The following is a 23,788-nucleotide window of genomic DNA, read 5'->3' on the forward strand; positions in this document are numbered from 1 at the left end:
TAAACTGTAGGGACACAACAACAGACCCATAAACTGATACAACAACAGACCCATAAACTAACACAACAAAAGACCCTATAAACTGTAGGGACACAACAACAGACCCATAAACTGACACAACAACAGACCCATAAACTGACACAACAACAGACCCATAAACTGACACAACAACAGACCCATAAACTGACACAACAGACCCATAAACTGACACAACAACAGACCCATAAACTGTAGGGACACAACAACAGACCCATAAACTGACACAACAACAGACCCATAAACTGACACAACAACACACCCATAAACTGTAGGGACACAACAACAGACCCATAAACTGATACAACAACAGACCCATAAACTAGCACAACAAAAGACCCATAAACTGTAGGGACACAACAACAGACCCATAAACTGACACAACAACAGACCCATAAACTGACACAACAACAGACCCATAAACTGACACAACAACAGACCCATAAACTGACACAACAACAGACCCATAAACTGACACAACAACAGACCCATAAACTGACACAACAACAGACCCATAAACTGACACAACAACAGACCCATAAACTGACACAACAACAGACCCATAAACTGACACAACAACAGACCCATAAACTGACACAACAACAGACCCATAAACTGTAGGGACACAACAACAGACCCATAAACTGTAGGGACATAACAACAGACCCATAAACTGACACAACAACAGACCCATAAACTGTAGGGACACAACAACAGACCCATAAACTGACACAACAACAGACCCATAAACTGACACAACAACAGACCCATAAACTGTAGGGACACAACAACAGACCCATAAACTGATACAACAACAGACCCATAAACTGACACAACAACAGACCCATAAACTGACACAACAATAGACCCATAAACTGTAGGGACATAACAACAGACCCATAAACTGACACAACAACAGACCCATAAACTGACACAACAACAGACCCATAAACTGTAGGGACACAACAACAGACCCATAAACTGACACAACAACAGACCCATAAACTGACACAACAACAGACCCATAAACTGTAGGGACACAACAACAGACCCATAAAAAAGAGACTAAATCAATTGAATAAATCCGCTGTTTAAAACAACTGACTAAAAACAACTGACTAAAAAAACTGACTAAAAACAACCTGCTAAAACAACCCACTTAAAAATAATTGACTAAAACTAACTATACAAGCCAAAAAAAAACTGACAGAAAGTAATGCACTTTTTAACAAGTCCAAATTTATTTCTTGCTGATAACCCCACCGGTATCACGTGGTACACCAGTATTGAAACGTCCAGTGATGACGCCATCGGTGAAATTCGTACCTAGGTTTGATGATTGACTGGAATCTATGCTTGTATATGTCTTTTCCTGACTTACATATAATTTTATATATAACTCACAATATCACTAGACTTAGCAAGTTTAAGATAACTTTTACCCGAGTGTATTAATAAAATATACAAATATCGATCATCCAAATATATAATTAACAGATTCTCTAAAATTGTATACGTAGATAAACTTGGCATTTAATGGCGAAAATTGTAATGGGAGACAACAATCAAAATTAACAGATGTTGAAATGTTATAATTACTCCCCTTGTATTACTTGTGACGAAGTAAAGTGACAACTTGAATTTACTGGGTCGTTGAACCCCACCTACAGAGTTTCTTTCAGGCAAGTCTTTTTTTTTTTTAGACATCTGCTTGTGTATATCAGTCAGAAATTGATCCTAGCGGTTCTTACATTTTTTTTATGGTAACGAACCCCACTAGTTTCATACAGAGTTTCTTCCAGGCATCTCTCCGGGCCCCCCCCCCCCGAAATTTTTTTACCGCCCCCCCCCCAACGGAATGAAAATTATATAATTTATATAGAAAATATATACTTTTAACAGTGTCCGCCCCCCCCCCCCCCGAAGAAAGTTTACCGCCCCCCCCCCCCCCCCCCCCGAAGATTTCAAGAAAAAAGTCTGGAAGAAACACTGGTTTCATATGTGCATTCACTGAACCCTTTTTAGTATTTTATCGTCCGCACTGCCAAGATCCAATCGTGAATCATATGAGTTAGGCGTGTCTTGATCTCCGCCGAACCCCTGAGAATGACAAACCGAATCCCTAGGGTTCGATCGAACCCAAGATAAGAACCACTGCCCAAGAACTACGTGTTTGCTCACAGTGAAAAAAAAACATACACAAGGTTAAGCTTCAATATATATTTAAAATTTTTAAAACCGTAATATTTTAACGACACGAAAAAATCGTCACATCCATCGTCAGCAACTGAATTCTCACAGTGTCTTAACTCAATGTGAGCGTCGATGTTTGTGTGTGGTATCTAGGTCTGTAACACAATGGTGCCATTTGAAGCCTTGACCAGTGTCCAGGCTCCAGGTTTCTGCTGCCGAATGCTAAAAACTCACGTGAAGTCGTAGCCAGCATCCTGGTAGGTGGTGAAGTTAAACAGAATTGTCTCCCCGTTGACTGGGATATAGCTAGACACGCCTAGACACATGAGAAAACCGAATTAGTTCAGGAAATGGTCCGATATCTTGTTTTATGAAATGCCGGGTTTCTCTCTATATATATCTCTCTATATATATCAATATCATGTATAATAGATATTTTCAAGAGGGGGTGGGTATCAATATGTGGTTGATTGTCAGGGGCTAATTGCAATAGTGGAGGGAGTTTATTGACCGTTGGGGTAATGTCCTGCCCCGCCCTTCTTCTTCTTCGTTTTTAATTTTAATGTTGGACAAGATTTTCTCCAACACAATTAAGTACTACGTATCCACCTGTTATGCGCCATATAGGCCGCGGACTTCTATTTCAGCCTGCTTTTTGGTTTGTCTCATTAGTCCTTGTCTATCCAAGAACGAAAGTACAAGACAGCATTTGTTTGATTTTTGGAGTTTGCTATCCTAGATGGGTTGCTGTCTCGCGCTATAGTGCCGCATCTGCCCGGGGTTCAAACTCCACATTCATGCTACGTCATTTCGTTCGGTCGAGGGAATGTCTCCCAAACTTTCGGCTAAAACAGTTCGATAATGCATAATCCTAGACCACAATGCTTAATGCTCACGATAGCTACACCTGTGTTTTCAGGTGAGTGGATATAGGTTGAGACATTCACATGAGGTCTGTATGACCTGTATGACCTGTATGACCTGTATGACCTGTATGATCTGTATGTTCTGTATGACCTGTATGACCTGTATGACCTGTATGACCTGTATGACCTGTATGACCTGTATGACCTATATGACCTGTATGACCTGTATGACCTGTATGACCTGTATGACCTGTATGACCTGTATGACCTGTATGACCTGTATGACCTGTATGACCTGTATGACCTGTATGGCCTGTATGACCTGTATGACCGTATGACCTGTATGACCAGTATGACCTGTATGACCAGTATGACCAGTATGACCTGTATGACCTGTATGACCTGTATGACCTGTATGACCTGTATGACCTGTATGACCTGTATGACCTGTATGACCTGTATGACCTGTATGACCTGTATGACCTGTATGACCTGTATGACCTTATGACCTGTATGACCTGTATGATCTGTATACCTGTCTGTGCGTGATCTTTTCATTGCTAAAGTCCCCTCGCGATGTTTTTCTTTTTAAAACTGGCCCCCATTTTACCTGACACTGACACCTGTCGTTCACTCACGTGACCATACACCTGACTACCGTTCACTCACGTGACCGTACACATGACAATCGTTAACTCACGTGACCATACACCTGACTACCGTTCACTCACGTGACCGTACACATGACAATCGTTAACTCACGTGACCATACACCTGACAACCGTTAACTCACGTGACCATACACCTGACAACCGTTCACTCACGTGACCGTACACATGACAATCGTTAACTCACGTGACCATACACCTGACTACCGTTCACTCACGTGACCGTACACATGACAATCGTTAACTCACGTGACCATACACCTGACAACCGTTAACTCACGTGACCATACACCTGACAACCGTTCACTCACGTGACCGTACACATGACAATCGTTAACTCACGTGACCATACACCTGACTACCGTTCACTCACGTGACCATACACCTGACTACCGTTCACTCACGTGACCATACACCTGACAACCTTTAACTTACGTGACCATACACCTGACTACCGTTAACTCACGTGACCATACACCTGACTACCGTTCACTCACGTGACCATACACCTGACAACCGTTAACTCACGTGACCATACACCTGACAACCGTTAACTCACTTGACGATACACCTGACAACCGTTAACTCACTTGACCATACACCTGACAACCGTTCACTCACGTGACCATTCACCTGACAACCGTTAACTGACGTGACCATACACCTGACAACCGTTCACTCACGTGACCATACACCTGACAACCGTTCACTCACGTGACCGTACACCTGACAACCGTTAACTCACCACATTCGGCCGCCACACCGTTGCTGCTGATGTGCCAAAAAGTTTCATTTGGAATCGAACCTCGAACTCCGTTGATGCTGTCAATAAAGTAGCCCAGCCCAGCGTAGTAGGTGGATTCGAACCTGCATTTAAAAAACATTAAATTTGTCGAGCTTCTGAAGACCTAGGTTAGTCAAGGTAAAAACAAGTTAATAAAAAGTCTAGTGACAATTTAAGCGCAATTACCTTAATTAATTTTTTGTGACCGAATGAAAGGATATTTTTGAAAACTTTCTTCCGCAATATTGTTCTAAATTATGGCAGGAATCGATTGATAAATGTTTCAAGTCGCTAAGTGGTCTGGTTGCCGAGATATTGGCCAAAAACTGCATTTTTTCGAGGTTTTTTGGCTTTTCCGGGAAATCCAGGAAGGAATTCCGGGAATTTTTTTGGCCCACAATCATCCTCGGAACTTGCTTAACATATTTGCTTTGGAACTAGTCCTCGATATTGCTTCGTTGAGGAGGAGATACGACTTAAAGCTGCGGACACACATCGGACACACATCCATCCTTGACGAGTTAATAATAGCAATTGTCCGTATGGAAATTGCGCTAAAAAAATACTAAAATTTCTTAAAACGTAAAAAAGAACCAACTTGAAAGCAGCGTTGATCACACACGCTTTCTCCAAGAAGGTGAGTAGTTCTCTTTGAAACTCGTTGACGATGTTGGCGGTGAGTTCAAATGTAGGGGGTGTCAGGTTGTTTCTGGCTATGAGGGTCACGTTAATTTTTCTCCCACACAAGCCACACGGTGGTTGATCGAAGTCACATGAGTTCTGTGGGCTGGGGAATACAAGGTGAGTGGTGGGGGTGAGGTAGGTGTGGTGGGTGTGGTGGGTGTGGGTGTAAGTATGGTGGGTGAGGGAATACAAGGTGAGGGGTGGGGGTGAGGTAGGTGTGGTGGGTGAGGGGGGTGTGGGTGTAAGTATGGTGGGCTCGGGAATACAAGGTGGGGGGTGGGGGTGAGGTGGATGTGGATGTGGGTAAGTTTGGTGGATGTGGGTAAGTTTGGTGGATGTGGGTGTGGGTGTAAGTTTGGTAGTGTGGATGTGGGTAAGTTGGGTGGCTGTGAATAAGTTGGGTGGGTGTGGTTGGGTGTGGGTATAAGTGGTATATTTTCTCATGTTACAAAAACATACCAATACTTTTAATCAATTAGTTACTGACAAAAACAACCATAATGTACCAGCCTTTAATTAATTATCTTCATGGATATCAAAATTCTGTGGTTGAGTCGTAGGACAAATTACTCCTATCACGAAAGACATGAGTTCGGCTCTAAGACATGAGTTCACCCAGCTCCTATTGCGTACCTTACTCAAGCCGAGTAAAGTACAACTGACCTAGATAATGTGCATGACAAACAAACCTTTCACGTGCCGCTATCAAATAAACAGATAAACTCTACGTCACCTTTTTAAAGTGTCTGTACAGCAAATCGGGTTCAACTTACGGGCAGATTTTCTTTTTCTTCTTGGCCTGGCCCAGCATGAAGCATGAGAAGAGAATGAGAAGTACGGCCAGTGTCCTGAGTTTCATTGTGTCGCTGTGTCTCAACACACTGGCTCACAGTTCCAATATCAGCTCACTAGATAGATCAGTGTGCCTCTGTGTCTCGACACACTGGCTCACAGTTCCAATATCAGCTCACTAGATAGATCAGTGTGCCTCTGTGTCTCGACACACTGGCTCACAGTTCCAAGATCAGCTCACTAGATAGATCAGTGTGCCTCTGTGTCTCGACACACTGGCTCACAGTTCCAAGATCAGCTCACTAGATAGATCAGTGTGCCTCTGTGTCTCGACACACTGGCTCACAGTTCCAAGATCAGCTCACTAGATAGATCAGTGTGCCGCTGTGCCTCGACACACTGGCTCACAGTTCCAAGATCAGCTCACTAGATAGATCAGTGTGCCTCTGTGTCTCGACACACTGGCTCACAGTTCCAAGATCAGCTCAATAGATAGATCAGTGTGTCTCTGTGTCTCGACACACTGGCTCACAGTTCCAAGATCAGCTCACTAGATAGATCAGTGTGTCTCTGTGTCTCGACACACTGGCTCACAGTTCCAATATCAGCTCACTAGATAGATCAGTGTGTCTCTGTGTCTCGACACACTGGCTCACAGTTCCAAGATCAGCTCACTAGATAGATCAGTGTGTCGCTGTGTCTCGACACACTGGCTCACAGTTCTAAGATCAGCTCACTAGATAGATCAGTGTGCCTCTGTGTCTCGACACACTGGCTCACAGTTCCAAGATCAGCTCACTAGATAGATCAGTGTGCCTCTGTAAATATTTAACTATGTGAATACAGACAAACCAGATAAAGCTCTCATTAGTAAAAACTCCTGTAAGCTTTAATACTTAACAGATCTGAAATAAAATGATGATGATTTATGATAAAATGTTTTTTTATCCAAATTGTTTACACTTTACTGTAATATTGCAAAAAACAAATGGACTACACACAAAAAGTTTCGAACGAACCTGAAACTGATCAACAGCTTGCATGCGAATTGTGGTCTACCTGTGTTCGAATCCCAATGATACAATACCACAGTCACCTGTTGAAATCACTAGCACAGGTGTGGAGGTCTGGTGGTGACCACTGGCTCAATCCACCAAGATATAATCCATCACATGTTTATTCAGCAAGAATTTATGTAGTACTTTATCCACTAACGATTTTACCCAATATCCCCAAAGAGGAAAAAATTCGTCATAAGTCAAATTTTAATGTGTTTCGCATAAAACGCGCCATTTTTCCCATCGATTTTTACACCAAATCAATAAGTTGACGTGGATGATTGTGACTTATATTACTTGCAGTAAAAAAATCAATTTAAAATAAATTCCAAAACAATATATCATAGTCAGCTGAAAGTAGCCTTGAAAGAGTTTTACTTTGCATAACTAAAGGGTTTTACTTTCCATACCTGAAGGGTTTTACTTACATATCTACAAGTTTGTTATTTCTCACCTGCATATTTCACGTGGTATCAGGTCAGTTCTTATGCGGACAAGGCTTATCTTTCTGATAGGCAGTGGGGGAGGCAGGGGGCGCAATGGACACAATACCCCTCCCCTCCCCCCACCCATACTGAAATGAGAGTTGTCTCACGTCATTAATCAGTGTGTGCTTGTGGGGCTATATATTTTGTTTTTTTATATTTTCAAAGACAAAAAAATATTTCGTTCACAACAAAGTTATATATATATATATATATATATATATATATATATATATATATATATATATATATATATATATATATATATATATATATATATATATATAAAATTGGGTCTCAGGCTCTATACACTGTACCGCCAGCTACAGTGTGTGTTATAGTTTACTTTTTTTAATCTAGCATCTTATTTTCTATTTTCTATTTCAAAATGTTCTATCGTAAGATCCACAGAATTTTAAATGCCACAAACAACCCCTAGTACAAACAAAACTTATTACATAAACAATGTGTACGAACTCTACAAGGCGAAAACATAGCGATCACACAGCATAGCATATTTTATTGAAACAGTTTAGAAGGACAGTAAAGTCATCCAAGCCACAATTGTTCACTATCCACACATCACGGTTATCCAGTGGATGCATACGAGGTGAACTTGAAGATGATTTCTTCACCGTTTGCAGGTATGTAGTTGGAGACACCTAATGTAGTAGTAGGAGATTCAAGTTATGTATTGGCGGATATGTTTATGTATGGCTAGGGGTAGGCTAAATTTAAACACTTTGCGGTTGGAATTAAAGTATATATAATATGTATATCCATATCTCGTTCATAAATAAATAAATGTTTATATATCTATATCTATCTACATATATATATATATATATATATATATATATATATATATATATATATATATATATATATATATATATATATATATATATATATATATATATGTTACGTGGGGGTTGTTAAACCCGAGAGGTGATCTTATTCACTCATCCGTGGCATTCCCGTTGGGACAGGAAGGTCTAAAAGACCTGAGCAAACTAATTACTTTACAAACACTACAACATTAATTTTACACTAAAAAATAAAACTTAGTAAACACACAGTTAATGCATTTATTTATCTTCATTTTGACGTAACAAATATAGACGTAAAAGCCAAAGCTAAAGACACCACACAAATAAGACCTGGCCAGTCTTTCATATTCAAGAACATCACTAGAATTCTTAATACAGATTAAAAATGACCACAAATCCTTAAACTTCATCTTCATACTGAATTATTCACCTTGCTTACATTAATTCATAATAAAACATACAACTCAGAATACACACATATAAATGTCATTTCCTTAAGTCCTGCGCTACTGCTCTGCTTAGGTAATCTCAGAATTACACTCGTAACTGTTAGTTCTAATCCTAATTTCATTTCTCGCACTGTTACATAATCTCAGAATCACACATGTCAAAGTTATTATTTCTAGTCCTAATTTTATTTCTTGCACTGCTACGTAATCCCAGAATCACATCTGAAAATGTTAATATCCCTAGTTCTGATTCCACTCATTCTTGGTTTAAATCCTTCTAAAAATTCGGTCCTTAAAACAACCTAGTTCGACACTAGAACAACAGGAATATTTCCAACCGAGGAAACTAGACATCAGACATCTGGTAAAAACATCGTACTCAAGTGGCAGGAGGGTTTCCAACCACTGGAGAAAAAGACATTGGCCTCTGGTACAATATCTGGCCACACGTACCACATCCATCTAGGCCACAGCAAATAACAATAATATCACACAGGAACGAAGCACATTGTTACAAGAACACGACGTTGGGCCGCTGGTGTAAACACCAGGCCATATCAACCATACATCAGCTGCCATAAGGCCTCGAGTAGCCTCTAGCCCTAGCTGCGTGTGTGTAAGAGACAGAGAGCTTTACACAGTCCTCTTAAATAGCCTACATCCAACCAAACTTTTTCCCATACTTTTAGACCATCTGCTGACCCCAACTGACAGTCGCGACCTCAAGCTCGTAAATTTAAGCAGACGACCATTGGGGAGACAGGACATAAAATTGAACACAATGCATGCACACACCTAGGGACCGGTCACGGCCACAGTCCACGACTGTGAACCTCGTCAATTATCCGTGACACCGGCACACCCTGCCAGACCTCATCGCCGTGAGAACCGTGCGGCGTCTTGTGAGAAGGGGAGGGGGGAACATTACCCCGATCCAGCTATGACCAACCCAGAATGTAACTACACACAAAAAACCAGCAACCTGTGACAACCATTTAATAACCAGCCAGCATTAGGATACCAGCCAACATGCTTCCCCCGCAAAAATGATTGCGTCCCCGCAATCAACTTAACAAAGACAACTAATTGAGATAAACATTCTACTTTACTGTTCCCCTACTGACACAACACATACCTCTAGTTTACAGTAAAGGCCACTGAAGGCATAAACATCAATGAGCATACTGAAATGTCTCAAAAATGAACATCTACTGAAACCAGGTATCAACACGTATTTATCTCTAAAGGGTAGTTAACCAAAATGGACAAATCACGCCTTTCGACTACAAATAAATGGCCATCAATAAAGATAAATACTCGTCAGTCACACATACTTTTATACCACAAGGCCTGATCATGTACGTCCAGTACCAATATCAGCCAAGTCTTCCCAGTCATAAAATTATGTAACAGCATGTTTCATCTACAATAATTACTATTCAACGAATACCATAGTTGCCAATAATACGTTCAACACCATTAAAACTTACAAAGGTTGCATGTCAACTGGCCACCCAAATTCTTATAAAAAATGGTCTAAAAATAATTCCGTCAGTGCTAATATAAGTGTTTAACATTAGCACAATGCAAAAACACACAAAATAACAGCAATCACACACACATTCTTACAGTAAACTAAACGTATTCTACACGTTCCAACAGTTAACAATGCAAATAAAAAAAGGTATACACATAAAAAAATTATGCTGAGGTAAACCAACATATACTCAACATATTTAAAAAACCAATTTTTGAAAAAATCTTAATTTAGTTTGCTCAAGCACGGATCCCACTTCTGACACCAAATGTTACGTGGGGGTTTAGTTAAACCCGAGAGGTGATCTTATTCACTCATCCGTGGCATTCCCGTTGGGACAGGAAGGTCTAAAAGACCTGAGCAAACTAATTACTTTACAAACACTACAACATTAATTTTACACTAAAAAATAAAACTTAGTAAACACACAGTTAATGCATTTATTTATCTTCATTTTGACGTAACAAATATAGACGTAAAAGCCAAAGCTAAAGACACCACACAAATAAGACCTGGCCAGTCTTTCATATTCAAGAACATCACTAGAATTCTTAATACAGATTAAAAATGACCACAAATCCTTAAACTTCATCTTCATACTGAATTATTCACCTTGCTTACATTAATTCATAATAAAACATACAACTCAGAATACACACATATAAATGTCATTTCCTTAAGTCCTGCGCTACTGCTCTGCTTAGGTAATCTCAGAATTACACTCGTAACTGTTAGTTCTAATCCTAATTTCATTTCTCGCACTGTTACATAATCTCAGAATCACACATGTCAAAGTTATTATTTCTAGTCCTAATTTTATTTCTTGCACTGCTACGTAATCCCAGAATCACATCTGAAAATGTTAATATCCCTAGTTCTGATTCCACTCATTCTTGGTTTAAATCCTTCTAAAAATTCGGTCCTTAAAACAACCTAGTTCGACACTAGAACAACAGGAATATTTCCAACCGAGGAAACTAGACATCAGACATCTGGTAAAAACATCGTACTCAAGTGGCAGGAGGGTTTCCAACCACTGGAGAAAAAGACATTGGCCTCTGGTACAATATATGGCCACACGTACCACATCCATCTAGGCCACAGCAAATAACAATAATATCACACAGGAACGAAGCACATTGTTACAAGAACACGACGTTGGGCCGCTGGTGTAAACACCAGGCCATATCAACCATACATCAGCTGCCATAAGGCCTCGAGTAGCCTCTAGCCCTAGCTGCGTGTGTGTAAGAGACAGAGAGCTTTACACAGTCCTCTTAAATAGCCTACATCCAACCAAACTTTTTCCCATACTTTTAGACCATCTGCTGACCCCAACTGACAGTCGCGACCTCAAGCTCGTAAATTTAAGCAGACGACCATTGGGGAGACAGGACATAAAATTGAACACAATGCATGCACACACCTAGGGACCGGTCACGGCCACAGTCCACGACTGTGAACCTCGTCAATTATCCGTGACACCGTCACACCCTGCCAGACCTCATCGCCGTGAGAACCGTGCGGCGTCTTGTGAGAAGGGGAGGGGGGAACATTACCCCGATCCAGCTATGACCAACCCAGAATGTAACTACACACAAAAAACCAGCAACCTGTGACAACCATTTAATAACCAGCCAGCATTAGGATACCAGCCAACATATATATATATATATATATATATATATATATATATATATATATATATATTATCCATATTGGCATATATATATATATATATATATATATATATATATATATATATATATATATATATGCAAATTTGTATTTACCACAGTCAAGGCTATCCCCAGCGAAGATCTTCCAGTAGGTCTGTGTGACCGTTGACCCGGGCACGTTGTTGATGCTCTCTATAAAGTAGCCATTGCTAGGGAAGTAGGTCGCCTTAAACCTTTAGAGTGAGGGAGGGGGTGATGGGTAGTAGATGACAGGAGTTTAAGAATAAAATCATTTTGGTTAATGAGGCAATTTTATTGAATAACAGGTTCCCCATTTTTATCGGGGTTATTCATTTTAATATTGTATAGGATATCCCCCCCCCCCCCCAACGCAATTAAGGATTACGTGTTAACATGCATAAAGACCGTTGACTCCGGTTTCAGCCTGCTTTTCTTTCTGGATTTGCTTCCATAGCTTTTAACCATCCAACAACAATCTATATGGCAGCAGTTGTTAAATGTTGGAGTTTTCTCTCCTAGATGGGTTGCTGTCCTTGGCTAACAATCTCATGTGCCTATTTGTCCAAACTCGGGACTTTTGGAGTTAGAAATCACACGCTGTCCATTAGGTGATCCATACTAAGGTCTCGCTCATTAATGAGAAACGCAGGTAAAATAACAGGTCACAATCTGTCTGATACTCTAGAGTATGTACACAGCTACGTACACAATTTCGTGGTATGTTATCAAGAGACTAAAAAAAAGCCTTTGGGATTTCACCAAATAACAACTGACAACTCAAGGAGTTCAATGTGCTGGTTTTAGAGTGAAAATATAGAGCTAAAATTTAGAGCTAAAATATCGAGCTAAAATATCGAGCTAAAATATCGAGCTAAAATATCGAGCTAAAATATAGCTAAAATAGAGCTAAAATATAAGGCTAAAACATAGCTTAAATATTGAACTTAAATATAGAGCTTAAATATAGAGCTAAACTAACCTGAAGTTAGGCACCATGTTGGCCGCAAGTTCCAGCAGGGCCAACAACTCTCTCTGGTAAACGTTCATCAGGTTGGCGACGATGGAGAAATATGGCGTCTGTAAGCTATTTATAGCCCTGAGCGTGACGTTGATCTTGCTACCACAGAGCCCACAGGGCGGAAGTTGGAAGTCACAGTAGCCGCCACTGCTGGGGATACAGGGGAATTTTAGAGTCACAGTAGCCGCCACTGGGGATACAGGGAAATTTTAGAGTCACAGTAGCCGCCACTGCTGGGGATACAGGGAAATTTTAGAGTCACAGTAGCTAGCACTGCTGGGGATACAGGGAAATTTTAGAGTCACAGTAGCTAGCACTGCTGGGGATACAGGGAAATTTTAGAGTCACAGTAGCTAGCACTGCTGGGGATACAGGGGAATTTTAGAGTCACAGTAGCCGCCACTGCTGGGGATACAGGGAAATTTTAGAGTCACAGTAGCCGCCACTGGGGATACAGGGAAATTTTAGAGTCACAGTAGCCGCCACTGCTGGGGATACAGGGAAATTTTAGAGTCACAGTAGCTAGCACTGCTGGGGATACAGAGGAATTTTAGAGTCACAGTAGCCGCCACTGCTGGGGATACAGGGAAATTTTAGAGTCACAGTAGCTAGCACTGCTGGGGATACAGGGAAATTTTAGAGTCACAGTAGCTAGCACTGCTGGGGATACAGGGAAATTTTAGAGTCACAGTAGCTAGCACTGCTGGGGATACAGGGAAATTTTAGAGTCACAGTAGCCGCCACTGCTGGGGATACAGGGAAATTTTAGAGTCACAGTAGCCACCACTGCTGGGGATACAGGGAAATTTTAGAGTCACAGTAGCCACCACTGCTGGGGATACAGGGAAATTTTAGAGTCACAGTAGCTAGCACTGCTGGGGATACAGGGAAATTTTAGAGTCACAGTAGCCGCCACTGCTGGGGATACAGGGAAATTTTAGAGTCACAGTAGCCACCACTGCTGGGGATACAGGGAAATTTTAGAGTCACAGTAGCTAGCACTGCTGGGGATACAGGGAAATTTTAGAGTCACAGTAGCCGCCACTGCTGGGGATACAGGGAAATTTTAGAGTCACAGTAGCTAGCACTGCTGGGGATACAGGGAAATTTTAGAGTCACAGTAGCTAGCACTGCTGGGGATACAGGGAAATTTTAGAGTCACAGTAGCTAGCACTGCTGGGGATACAGGGAAATTTTAGAGTCACAGTAGCTAGCACTGCTGGGGATACAGGGAAATTTTAGAGTCACAGTAGCTAGCACTGCTGGGGATACAGGGAAATTTTAGAGTCACAGTAGCCACCACTGCTGGGGATACAGGGAAATTTTAGAGTCACAGTAGCTAGCACTGCTGGGGATACAGGGAAATTTTAGAGTCACAGTAGCTAGCACTGCTGGGGATACAGGGAAATTTTAGAGTCACAGTAGCTAGCACTGCTGGGGATACAGGGGAATTTTAGAGTCACAGTAGCCACCACTGCTGGGGATACAGAGGAATTTTATAACGGTCTGAAGGTCACAGTGAGCAACTTGGCTAGCAGTGTCTCTTCCAGACTTTTTTCTCCGGGGGGGGGGGGGGGGGCACTTGAAATTATCGGGGGGCGGTAGACTTTCTTCGGGGGGCGGACACTGTAAAAAGTATATATTTTCTATATAAATTATATAAATTTCATTTCGTTCGGGGGGGGGGGGGGCAATAAAAAAAATTCGGGGGGGGGGGGGGGGGGCGCTTCGCATCCCCGAAGAGATGCCTGGAAGAAACTCTGTTCGCTAGGGTCTGAAGGTCACAATGGCCTGATTCAGACAGTATTATTCAACTAGCCAATGACTGAAACAGTTTTGAGCCTTCCAGAATTGACATCAATAGCTTATAGCAGGGGTCTCCAAACTTTTCAGCCCGAGGGCCGCATTAACTATCAAATATCAGTTCGGGGGCCAGAGTTTCTTTAAGGCATCTCTTCAGGGTCGTGGCGCCCCCCGAAGAAGTCTACCGCCCCCCCCCCCCAATAAAATATAATTTATATAGAAATATATACAAATTTCAAGTGTCCATCCCCCCTCCCCCACCCGAGGTCCACGTTTGCTCTCAAATTGTTCTTCACGTATTTCATTCTTGAAAATGTTTTTTCACACAGGTATGTTGTTCGAAAATTTGAAAGGTACTTTGATGAAAAAGTTTTAATGTTAGCAAAGTCTTCCTTGTGCAAAAACGTATGAAAACCCATCCGGCCTTCTTTGAACTTGTCTCTGAGGAAGTCATTTTCTTGCAATTCAATGACCTCCAGCTGCAGTTCATCTTTGCAACTGGCCGCATTTGCTTCAAATGGGCTTTGAAACAGTCTCACTTCTTCTGCCTTTGAGTCCAAGTCAGAAAACCGCTACTGAAACTGCAGCTGGAGGTCTTCAACGATATCGTATGTTAATGACGTGGGGAACTCAGTGGTTGCTTCAGCCGTAAAGACCTTGCACTGCTGAAAGTGTGTCAAGTTGTTAGCCTGTACTTGTTCCAAAAACATGACAAGTTTGTATCTTAAGGCCTTTAGGTGGGTGTATAGATCAGAAACTAGATTTCACTCTCTTGCCGTTATAGGTTCAGAAAATTTAAATGACTAGTTATGTCTGCAGCAGAGGCCAATTTCTATACCCACTCTTTATCAGACGATAATAGCTGTGACTTGCCTTTACTATCAGGAAGTTGTCTATTTCTTTTCTTAGATACTCTGCTCAGAATTTTCTCGCAAAATTAGCTTCTTCTTCTTCGTTCTTAATTTTAGTGTTGTAAGGGATCCCCTCCCACACAATTAACTATAGTGATGCGAAATATGGTAAATCTTGCGATTTTCTGTTTGTCTCTGAACTATCTATGGTTAGATATCCTCTATGGTAACAGTGTCATACATTATATGTAGGGAAGCCAGCTCTTGTGTTATGTTTAGATCTTCACCCACACCTCTAATGAACACAAGAAGTTGAGAGGTGGAACAGCTGTCCAGCGACTCATCCATTGCAATTAAAAAGCGAAACTTGCTTATAGCGTAAGGGTTGGCACTTTCCCCCTCTAGTTAAAGAATCAAAACCTGGCGGTCAGTTTTAGATTGTTCCCATGAAGATAGAAATGGTACTGTGGCCACTGACCATACCAAAATAAAAACAAACATTATAGAGAAGGTAATGAGGAACATACCCAAGTAGACTTACAGACAAAGCTACGAGTTTTGACTATAAGATATGGGACATTTTTCTGTTGTGAACAACATTGGTATCAAGAAGACATCCATGTCAAAAGTAAGTCTAAGCAGTATATATACATACACACACATATATATATATATATATATATATATATATATATATATATATATATATATATATATATATATAATCTTAAATTTATTTGAGAACGGATTAGTTTTTTCTTTGTTGAATATCACTAATATGTATGCACTTACAGTAATGTGTGTATTGTCACCAATAATAATTGTATTACTAAATACCTCTTAGTCATGTTTATATACTAAATTTAAAAACCTGTCTTTTAATTCTGCAGAATTCTATCAGAAATATTCAAATACGTTTTTCATCAGATTCATTATGTTAAAACTAAAATGTGTAGTATTTTATTAAACTTAAATCACGTTTTACTAAAATATCACCGCTTGACTTACCATGAATCGTCCTTACCCTTCTTAGTTTGACAAACTATGAAAAAACTTGAGAAGACGACCACTGCAATAACTAACTGTTGCTTCATTCTTTTCTGGTACTTGTGGAGCTGGTACGACAAGGTATCACAGTGTTGGAGACCGGCTAATGGTAGAGACGAAATGTTTCAGCAGTATAAATTCTAAACTACTGCCCCATAAAATTCAAGATTTAGCCAATTTGTTTGCCCAGATCTCAGCATCTAAGACACAATACACACTTAAACGTCGTCAACCGCAGTCATCAACATCAAGCAAGTTTCGTATATAGTGTTTCATCTTACTGTACAGACATTTGTATTCATATTTTTATTTGATCTGTCACTCACAATACACAACACAGAGTGGCAACAAATTGATTAAAACATGTTATTCGGAACCAGGGGCGTAGCTAGCTACTATTCTCAAAATGCCACCTACCTTTTTTTCCAAGGTACGCTTCTGCTACGGCGTTTAAAGTTTGTTGTTATGGGGTTGATTTAGCGAACTTTTCTTACAAAACATAGTGATGGGATGTTCAAGGAAAATATATATTTAGAACTAGTTCAGTCAGCTTCAAATAATAAGTAACACAGTTGCCTACCAATATACAACAGCACAGTCGGTTTCAAAATATGCTTGTAAGTTAGTTAAAGAGTCAATATGAATTTTTGAATATAGGTTATATAAAGAGAAATACACTGTATTTATAAAAGTAGATATTTATATCAATATCCTATGGATGTGTGTGTGTGGGAGGGGGGTATCCAAATTTAAAATTGAAAGTGATTCATGAGATTTTTTTTGAATGAGTTTTTATTAGATTTTAAAGTAGTATGGCAAAAACATAAAACGCAGGGTCCGCATGGCAATCCACAATCCATTATCCACAAAGACGCGTATCCACAGAATGATATCCTAAGACGATATGCCTTGTATCAACCAAATGAAGAGGGCGAGTAAAGTAAGATGATTTCCTCTTCGTGATCAGGTACGTAGTTGTGTATACCTGGAGTGTTAAGAAAACATTCGGGTGAGTAGAGAAGTTTAGATGTAAAGTTCAAATGAGTATAGAAGTTCTGAGGAATAGAGAAGTACAGGTTTAAAGTTCAGGTGAGTAGATACGTTCAAGTGTGATGTTCAGGTATGATGTTCAGGTGTGTTGTTCAGGTGTAATTGTCACAGCCCTTTTGTATGACTGGGTTCACGACATAAACTAAAAGCAAATACCAACCACATTACTGGTGATTTCACAATTTTATTAATATTAGATCTACATATTCAGAATGATATTCAGCAGCTACACTACTCAACAAACACGACTTTCAGTTTCTTCATCTTTCTTGTTCTGTCGCCTTCTACCTCTCGCTTCCTTTCCTTTTACGCATGCGCACACCCACACTATCTTTTATATTTTATCTCGCCTTTTTAATACACACACTCGCAACATACATTCATATACATTTAACTGTTATAGTAATGTTCAAGTTTGATGTTTTGTGTGATCTACATGTGTGATATTCATGTGTGATGTTCAAGTGTGATGTTCAGGTGTGATGTTCATGTGTGATGTACATGTGTGATGTTCAGTGTGATATTCATGAGTGATGTTCATGTGAGATATTCAGGTGTGATGTTCAAGTGAGTAGATACGTTCAAGTGTGAGGTTCAGGTGAGTAGATACGTTCAGGTGTGATGTTCAAGTGTAATGTTCAGGTGTGATGTTCAGGTGAGTAGATACGTTCAGATGTGATGTTCAAGTGTGATGTTCAGGTGTGATGTTCAGGTGTGAGGTTCAGGTGAGTTGTAAAGTTCAGGTGTATTATTCAGGTTTGATGTTCATGTGTTATATTCAGGTGAGTAGAGACGTACAGGTGTGATGCTCAGGTAAGTAAAGAGCAATTTCAAAATGTTCATGAACACAAAATCTCCACCACCGAGATATATTTACCACAAAAATCGTCTCCTGCACCATTGTTAGTCAGCAGCCAATACCTTTCATTGGTCTTAACCAGGTCGTTGATGCTGTCAATGGAATATCCCAGGTTGGGATAGTAGTTCAGCTTAAACCTGGACAGTTAGGGAACATCAGGATATATTCAATTCACAATGGTAGACCATATATCTGAATTTAACACATCGGCCATTATTATATAAGTCAGCACATTGACCGACCATACCAACCTACCTAAAGTTAGACAACACCTTGACCGTCCATATCAACCTACAACACCTTGACCGTCTATAGCAACCTACCTGAAGCTAGACAACACCTTGACCGTCCATAGCAACCTACCTGAAGTTAGACAAAACCTTGACCGTCCTTATCAACCTACCTGAAGTTAGACAAAACTTTGACCGTCCATATCAACCTACTTGAAGCTAGACAACACCTATACCGTCCATATCAACCTACCTGAAGTTAGACAACACCTTGACCGTCCATAGCAACCTATCTGAAGTTAAACAACACCTTGACCGTCCATATCAACCTACCTGAAGCTAGACAAAACTTTGACCGTCCATAGCAACCTAGCTGAAGCTAGACAAAACTTTGACCGTCCATATCAACCTACTTGAAGCTAGACAACACCTATACCGTCCATATTAACCTACCTGAAGTTAGACAACACCTTGACCGTCCATAGCAACCTACCTGAAGTTAAACAACACCTTGACCGTCCATATCAACCTACCTGAAGCTAGACAACTTATTAGCCGCCTCTTCCATCATTGAACTCAACCTTCTCTGGTAAACATTGACCAGAGTCACTGAGATGTTGAAGTAGGGGGCGTTCAGGTTATTTATAGCCGTTATTGTCAGGTTGATCTTCCGCCCACACACCCCACACGGCGGCTGTTGGAAGTCACAGTAACCCACATTACTGAAACAGTAACGTTAGAGTACTCACAGTAACCACAGTAACCCACATTGCTGAAAATTTAAAGCAACAGTAATCACAGTAACCACAGTAACCACAGTAACCACAGTAACCACATTGCTGAAACAGTAAAGTTAGAGTAATCACAGTAACCACAGTAACCCACATTACTGAATCAGTAAAGCTAGAGTAATCACAGTTACCCACATTGCTGAAACACAGTAACGTTAGAGTAATCACAGTAACCACAGTAACCCACATTACTGAAACAGTAAAGCTAGAGTAATCACAGTTACCCACATTGCTGAAACAGTAAAGTTAGAGTAATCACAGTAACCACAGTAACCCACATAGCTGAAACAGTAAAGTTAGAGTAATCACAGTAATCATGGTAACCGGGCATAGTGCTGACCACACTATCTCTTCTTATTCCGAGGTAACAGAAACAAATGAACTCTACCTCACTTTCCCTATAGACCGTCAGGTTTGAAAAGAGAACATTACTTTTTACTTTCTCGTATATACGAAGTATAGAGAAAGTATTGTAATCGTGCAAAAAAATCTTTTAAAATTTTAACAATTTTCACCGTATTACACCTCAGTCCTTTATCACATCCGAAGTATAGAGGACTTATTTTAATCGGGCAAAAATTATCAATCCAGATTTATCAAAATTAAGAGGTTTTATGCGTAATCCATTCTGAAAAACTGGGCTTTGCAATTCTGTCCGTATGTCTGTGTGTCTGTCTGTCTGTGTGTAAACACGATTACTTGAGTACCGTTACAGCTAGGTTGATGAAATTTCATATATAAGTATTTTATAAAAATCGTAGATCCGTATCAACTTTTGGGCGATTTCCGAAAAACGGAAGTGGTACTTTTTCTACTTTGAATTTTTCAAAAGCCTATAACTTGAGTACTACTTCAGATAGATAAATGAAATTTCACATGTGAGTAAAAGATCTAATTTTCTACCTTCTGTTAAATTTTGAGTAATTTCCGTTGACCGGAAGTAGTAATTTACGCTACTTCCGATTTCTCAAAAAACTAATGTAAATTTTTAAAGTACTAATAATATTGCGCACTATTATGCGCGTTTTACTTTCTCGAATATACGAAGTATAGAGAAAGTCTTGTAATCGTGCAAAAAAAATCGCGATTTTCACAAATCTCGACGTTTTACACCTCACTGATACGGAAAAACATAATTTTGCAATCTTGTCCGTATGTCTGTGTGTCTGTCTGTCTGTCTGTCTGTGTGTGTGTGTGTCCGTGTGTAAACACGATAACTTGAGTACCGTTACAGCTAGATTGATGAAATTTCATATGTAAGTATTTTATCAAAATCGTAGATCCGTATCAACTTGAGCGATTTCCGATAACCGGAAGTGGTACTTTTCCTACTTTGAATTTTTCAAAAGCCTATAACTTGAGTACTATTTCAGATAGATAAATGAAATTTCCCATGTAAGTAAAAGATCTAATTCTCTACCTTCTGTTAAATTTTGAGTAATTTCCGTTGACCGAAAGTAGTAATTCACGCTACTTCCGATTTCTCAAAAAACTAATGTAAATTTTTAAAGTACTAATAATATTGCGCACTATTATTTTTTTTTTATTTGGCGTTCACTTAGTGTGCAATTAATTTGTCTACGAGATTTTATTCTATTTTTAAAACTTTAAGTATTTAAAATGGATTAAAAATCGTGTCTATAACCCGAGTTCCCATCCCCTGTTATTTTATATAAGAATATTCGAGAAAGTTTAGGGGAGATCACTCCCGGTTTATTAATCACAGTAACTGCTGAAAAAAAAAAGTCACAGTAACCGACATTGCTGACAAATTACTATTTCTTTTTTACTTTCTCGTATATACGAAGTATAGAGAAAGTCTTGTAATCGTGCAAAAAAAAAATCGAGATTTTTGCAAATCTCGACGTTTTACATCTCACTGATACGGAAAAACATAATTTTGCAATCTTGTCCGTATGTCTGTGTGTCTGTGTGTGTGTGTGTGTGTCCGTGTGTAAACACGATAACTTGAGTACCGTTACAGCTAGGTTGATGAAATTTCATATACAAGTATTTTATCAAAATCGTAGATGCGTATCAACTTTTGAGCGATTTCGGATAACCGGAAGTGGTACTTTTTCTACTTTGAATTTTTCAAAAGCCTATAACTTGAGTACTATTTCAGATAGATAGATGAAATTTGATATGTAAGTAAAAGATCTAATTTTCTACCTTCTGTCAAATTTTGAGAATTTTTCGTTGACCGGAAGTACTTATTTACGCTACTTACGATTTCTCAAAAAACTAATGTAAATTTTAAAAGTACTAATAATATTGCGCACTATTATGCGCTTTTTTATTCGCGTTCACTTGGTGTGCAATTAATTTGTCTACGAGATTTTATTCTATTTTTAAAACTTTAAGTATTTAAAATGGATTAAAAATCATGTCTATAGCCCGAGTTCCCATCCCCTGTTATTTTATATAAGAATATTCGAGAAAGTTTAGGGGAGATCACTCCCGGTTTATTTACTTTCTCGTATATACGTAGTATAGAGAAAGTATTGTAATCGTGCAAAAAAAAAAAAATCGAGATTTTTACAAATCTCGACGTTTTACACCTCACTGATACGGAAAAACATAATTTTGCAATCTTGTCCGTATGTCTGTGTGTGTGTGTGTGTGTGTCTGTGTGTGTGTCCGTGTGTAAACACGATAACTTGAGTACCGTTACAGCTAGGTTGATGAAATTTCATATATAAGTATTATATCAAAATCGTAGATCCGTATCAACTTTTGAGCGATTTCCGACAACCGGAAGTGGTACTTTTTCTACTTTGAATTTTTCAAAAGCCTATAACTTGAGTACTATTTCAGATAGATAAATGAAATTTCACATGTAAATAAAAGATCTAATTCTCTACCTTCTGTTAAATTTTGAGTAATTTCCGTTGACTGGAAGTAGTAATTTACGCTACTTCCGATTTCTCAAAAAACTAATGTAAATTTTAAAAGTACTAATAATATTGCGCACTATTATGCGCTTTTTTATTTCGCGTTCACTTGGTGTGCAATTATTTGTCTACGAGATTTTATTCTATTTTTAAAACTTTAAGTATTTAAAATGGATTAAAAATCATGTCTATAGCCCGAGTTCCCATCCCCTGTTATTTTATATAAGAATATTCGAGAAAGTTTAGGGGAGATCACTCCCGGTTTATTTTTTAATTAGTTTATGCAGCCGGTTAAGGGGAGCTAACTATAAACATATTTTGTTTCTGTGATTACATCCCTTCTCACATCTTAAAATATTCTTAAATCAAATTGAAAATGTTTTCGACATTAAGAGATACAACTTCGGCGTTGTCTGTTTGTTTAAAATTTTATACTCTACCCCCACTCGGAGAAATGCCTGAAAGAAACACTGTTCTGCATCGTTATCCACTTATCTAAACCCTCCCCTCCCCCAAATCCCTAATTAATTAGTACACATTGCTGTCATGTTCTACACATCCAATCATACACAGATGCTCTACACATAAATATCGACAACCTTTAAAATACATATCAAACGTAATCAACGGATTTTTAAAACGTTTACTTTTCAAAACAAAAGGAATTAAATTACACTTACACGCATTTCTTTTTCGGCAGTTTGGATTGACACAGAAGGAAATAACTTGAGATAAAAACAAACAAAATCAGCCTGTGATGTTTCATAATTCAGCTCAGTTCTCCAGACACTCATTAGCTCTTGGTAAAATAAACTGAGAGATTTAAACCCTGATATTGTATAGGTGAGGGGGGGGGGGGGCAGTATTTGTGGGAGGAGCACAGTCACATTAAGTTAGATTTATACTGAGCCCCCCCCCCCCCCCCCCCACCCCCGGCTTGATACTTCTATTTCAAACAACCAATCAATTAGCTCATCACCCCACCCCCACTGTTGTGAATATTATGTTTGGGTCGATGTGATATTAAATTAACGCGTCCATTTAGCTATAAATGTCACGGTCACAGCGACCTGCACATAAAGATTTAGACATAAACGCTTCATTGATTTATGTTCGTGTCGAATCTTTAAAATTTAAATGTGAATCGATACTAAAATCTACGG

At 39.4% G+C, this 23,788-nt stretch overlaps 2 protein-coding genes across 2 annotated transcripts; both read right to left on the reverse strand.

The window, feature by feature from the left end:
- Positions 1-2,241: 2,241 nt before the first annotated feature.
- LOC131927771 (uncharacterized) lies at positions 2,242-16,989 on the reverse strand. The gene is made up of 8 exons (XM_059283576.1): positions 16,763-16,989; positions 13,062-13,250; positions 12,176-12,294; positions 8,156-8,228; positions 6,005-6,112; positions 5,146-5,334; positions 4,509-4,630; positions 2,242-2,545 (listed from the first exon to the last, which is right to left on the reverse strand). The coding sequence occupies exons 1-8, from the start codon at positions 16,846-16,848 to the stop codon at positions 2,460-2,462; spliced, it is 972 nt and encodes a 323-aa protein (XP_059139559.1). The 5' UTR covers positions 16,849-16,989; the 3' UTR covers positions 2,242-2,459.
- Positions 16,990-17,558: 569 nt separating this feature from the next.
- On the reverse strand, positions 17,559-23,463 carry LOC131927713 (uncharacterized). The gene is made up of 4 exons (XM_059283489.1): positions 23,306-23,463; positions 19,474-19,662; positions 18,729-18,847; positions 17,559-17,786 (listed from the first exon to the last, which is right to left on the reverse strand). Exons 1-4 carry the CDS (start codon positions 23,389-23,391, stop codon positions 17,716-17,718), a joined length of 465 nt encoding a protein of 154 aa, XP_059139472.1. The 5' UTR covers positions 23,392-23,463; the 3' UTR covers positions 17,559-17,715.
- Between the last annotated feature and the right edge of the window lie 325 nt (positions 23,464-23,788).

The sequence above is a fragment of the Physella acuta genome, unplaced genomic scaffold (assembly GCF_028476545.2).
Source record: "Physella acuta isolate Inbredline_101_S28 unplaced genomic scaffold, ASM2847654v3 ptg000089l, whole genome shotgun sequence".
Taxonomy (NCBI): domain Eukaryota; kingdom Metazoa; phylum Mollusca; class Gastropoda; family Physidae; genus Physella; species Physella acuta.

Excerpts from the sequence above, each read along its gene's own strand:
- LOC131927771 (XM_059283576.1), bottom strand. The coding sequence starts at position 16,848 with ATGAAGCAACAGTTAGTTATTGCAGTGGTCGTCTTCTCAAGTTTTTTC. Across the intron at positions 12,295-13,061 it reads AACATGGTGCCTAACTTCAG|GTTTAAGGCGACCTACTTCC; the intron begins GTTAGTTTAGCT and ends CTCACTCTAAAG. Across the intron at positions 4,631-5,145 it reads GTGATCAACGCTGCTTTCAA|GTTCGAATCCACCTACTACG; the intron begins GTTGGTTCTTTT and ends TTTTAAATGCAG.
- LOC131927713 (XM_059283489.1), bottom strand. The coding sequence starts at position 23,391 with ATGAAACATCACAGGCTGATTTTGTTTGTTTTTATCTCAAGTTATTTC. Across the intron at positions 19,663-23,305 it reads CTGCCGAAAAAGAAATGCGT|TAATGTGGGTTACTGTGACT; the intron begins GTAAGTGTAATT and ends TTACTGTTTCAG. Across the intron at positions 18,848-19,473 it reads AATAAGTTGTCTAGCTTCAG|GTTTAAGCTGAACTACTATC; the intron begins GTAGGTTGATAT and ends CTAACTGTCCAG.